The sequence below is a fragment of the Danio aesculapii genome, chromosome 2 (genome assembly GCF_903798145.1).
Source record: "Danio aesculapii chromosome 2, fDanAes4.1, whole genome shotgun sequence".
Lineage (NCBI taxonomy): Eukaryota > Metazoa > Chordata > Actinopteri > Cypriniformes > Danionidae > Danio > Danio aesculapii.
The window spans coordinates 39,309,721-39,312,445 of NC_079436.1; the positions used below are offsets into that span (position 1 = coordinate 39,309,721).

The following is a 2,725-nucleotide window of genomic DNA, read 5'->3' on the forward strand; positions in this document are numbered from 1 at the left end:
CAAAATAGTTACCTGAACTATGGTTTTATTCCATTTTCTCAAAGCAATGAGTCCCTGACCCAGCCACAGTGCATTATCTGCACCAAACTTCTTGCTAACGAATGCATGAGGCTGTCCAAATTAATAAGACATTTGCAGATGACTCATCACCAATACTGCAGGGTGTACCCAATACAAAAGGCCTGCTGATGTTTTGCTTTTATATTTTACATTAGGCTATTATTTGTGCAGAAACATCTAGATATAGTAATAAACATACCATTTGTTTGAAATCAAGGGGGGCCTTACAATATTTTCCAGGGTAAAAGGAGGTCAAAAGAGGAGGCAAAAAAGGTTGAGAACCACTGATGTATATGACTAAAGGTGGGGCAAAGTATTGCCATATGAAAATCACATGAGCACACACACGCATATGTGTACCCTAAAAAACTGGATTATGGCTTTAATTGGTCTAAAGAATGCAAATATGTTTAAATTAAACAATTCACCTATGTTTGTGTAGTAAAACCAAAAGAGTTGTGTTGGGAAAAAAATAGTAAGTTTTCAAATTTAAACTGCTCTCTTAATTTAAATGAATGAAAGGAAGTTGTGTTCCTTCTGAAGTACTGCATTTTGGTCAATAGGTGCACTAATATCTGCACATGCGCTGATAAAAAAAAAACAAAACAAAGGATAATTCAAACCAGAACAATCACTCTCATTATATGGCAATCAAAAGACGAAGATTAGAGTACAAATTGAGAATGTGCATATAAAGTTTCCCCAAAATAATATATAAATATATTATATATATATATATATATATATATATATATATATATATATATATATATATATATATATATATATAAACTACATAAATAAAATGAGCTGAAACAACACAATTCTTGAGATTTCATTGGGACAACTTAATTTTTTATGTTCAACCCACATAAATTTGGTAAGTTAACTTAATCAATTTGTGTTGGGAACCCTGCAATTTTTACAGTGTGGACACACAGTAGAGATTTTTCTCTTTTTATGCATTTATATTAAGGCTGTGACAACATTTGAATCATTAATGTAATGTAATGTAATGTAATGTAATGTACTCCCTTGTAATACAGTACTATGTTGAGAATACCATATTTTAGCTTTAATTCATTTAGTTACTTAAGTTTAATAACTAAATAGATCAAAGCTAAATCATGAATGTTGTGTTGATTAAACTAAACAACATTACATTACATTTATGTTACTTAAGTTCACTAAAATACATATTCTTTCTTTAAGGTAACTTAACTCGGTTAGTGGAACCTGTTGACATAAAAAAGTTAAAGTCACCATATGATTTGTTTGAGTGTATATGGACATTGTTTGGTGTCTTGGAAATTTTTATTTTATTTATTTTTCAGAAATTAGTACATGCAAATTGTATATTATTCAACTTACACATTTCTAGTAAAGGTATAGTTACTGTAATTCTTATTTCGCATTTTCAGAAAGTTTTGCAATGTTTTTCCTCTCCCTAAAACTGTCACTACTGAAACATTTACCTTGTAAATTTATGTAAGGCCATTTTTAACACTTTCACAGGTAAATCGGTACTAATAGTTCCAAGTGTAATTTATAAAATTGTATTTTGATTTTTCATGGTAAAAGGCAATAAGTTGATCGTAGTTGACGTACAAGAACAAGGGCACTGATTAGTAAATCACGTTCATGAATAGGTAAATCAAGGGAACAAATTTAACAGTTATGTGCATCTTTTGTTCTTCTATGTCTGGTGCAGGGCTCCATAACATATTGTGAAATGGTCAGGGGGTTACCTTTTCTCCTGAACTGCTCATCTTGAAACTCGTCATCGCTTTCCTCCACATCCAAATGCTCAGTGCTCTCAGTCTTGTTTCTGTTCTCTTCCTGCTGGACCTCAGACATACAGACACAGCTGAACAGGAGAAACAGCAGCAGATACACCACACAGCAGGACATCTTAAAGATTTGCATTCCAACTGCTTGGACACTTCTGTTCCTACTTCTTCTTTAAGCTGGCTTCTTGCTCTGTTAATTACCGGAGGACACAAACTCTGGACTGTGACTGTGAAAAAATGAATATGACTGATCTTCTGTCAATGGGTCCTTCAGCCTGTAAATTCACAAATCCCTGCAGCTCTTTATATAGCTGTTGTGGATTGATGTTTAACTCAGGAAACTTTTAAAGAGGAAACAAAGAAAATATTTGTTTTGGAGATGACCACGTGTGAAACGTGATCCATATCAGAAGATATAAAGGCATATGAATAATAACTGTTTTGCTGATGGATCAATGATCAACTCAAGTTCATCTGTTATTTGTGTGACTGCATGCTTTTTATTATTTCAAATGGAATTAAAAGAGTTAGAACAAATATTTGATAACACTTTAGTTTAGGTAACAATTCACACTATTTACTGCCTATTATTAAGCTATTAACTGTTTATTAGCACTTATAAAGTATGATCTTATTTGACATCCCTAATCCTACCCAATACCTCAATCCAACTACTACATTACTAACTATTAATAAGCAGCTAACTATTTGTTTATTGAGCTAAACGTCTTAGTTAATGGTTTGTTAATAGTGTGAATTGTACATTGAAATAGTGTGACCAAATATTTAGATTAAATTTTGCATGCTGAAATAATTCAACATTTAAATTCAATATTAGTACAACATTATTCCGTTTTTAAATCTATTTTCCCTTT

At 31.8% G+C, this 2,725-nt stretch overlaps 1 protein-coding gene across 1 annotated transcript in view; it reads right to left on the minus strand.

The window, feature by feature from the left end:
- The window catches only part of LOC130236811 (complement C1q-like protein 4), a 3,662-nt gene extending 1,550 nt beyond the window's left edge, over positions 1-2,112 (minus strand). Inside the window, exon 1 of the mRNA XM_056467586.1 lies at positions 1,809-2,112. Coding sequence (XP_056323561.1) covers positions 1,809-1,986 — 178 coding nt within the window. The 5' untranslated portion in view covers positions 1,987-2,112. The remainder of the gene's footprint in view (positions 1-1,808) is intronic.
- Positions 2,113-2,725: the final 613 nt, after the last annotated feature.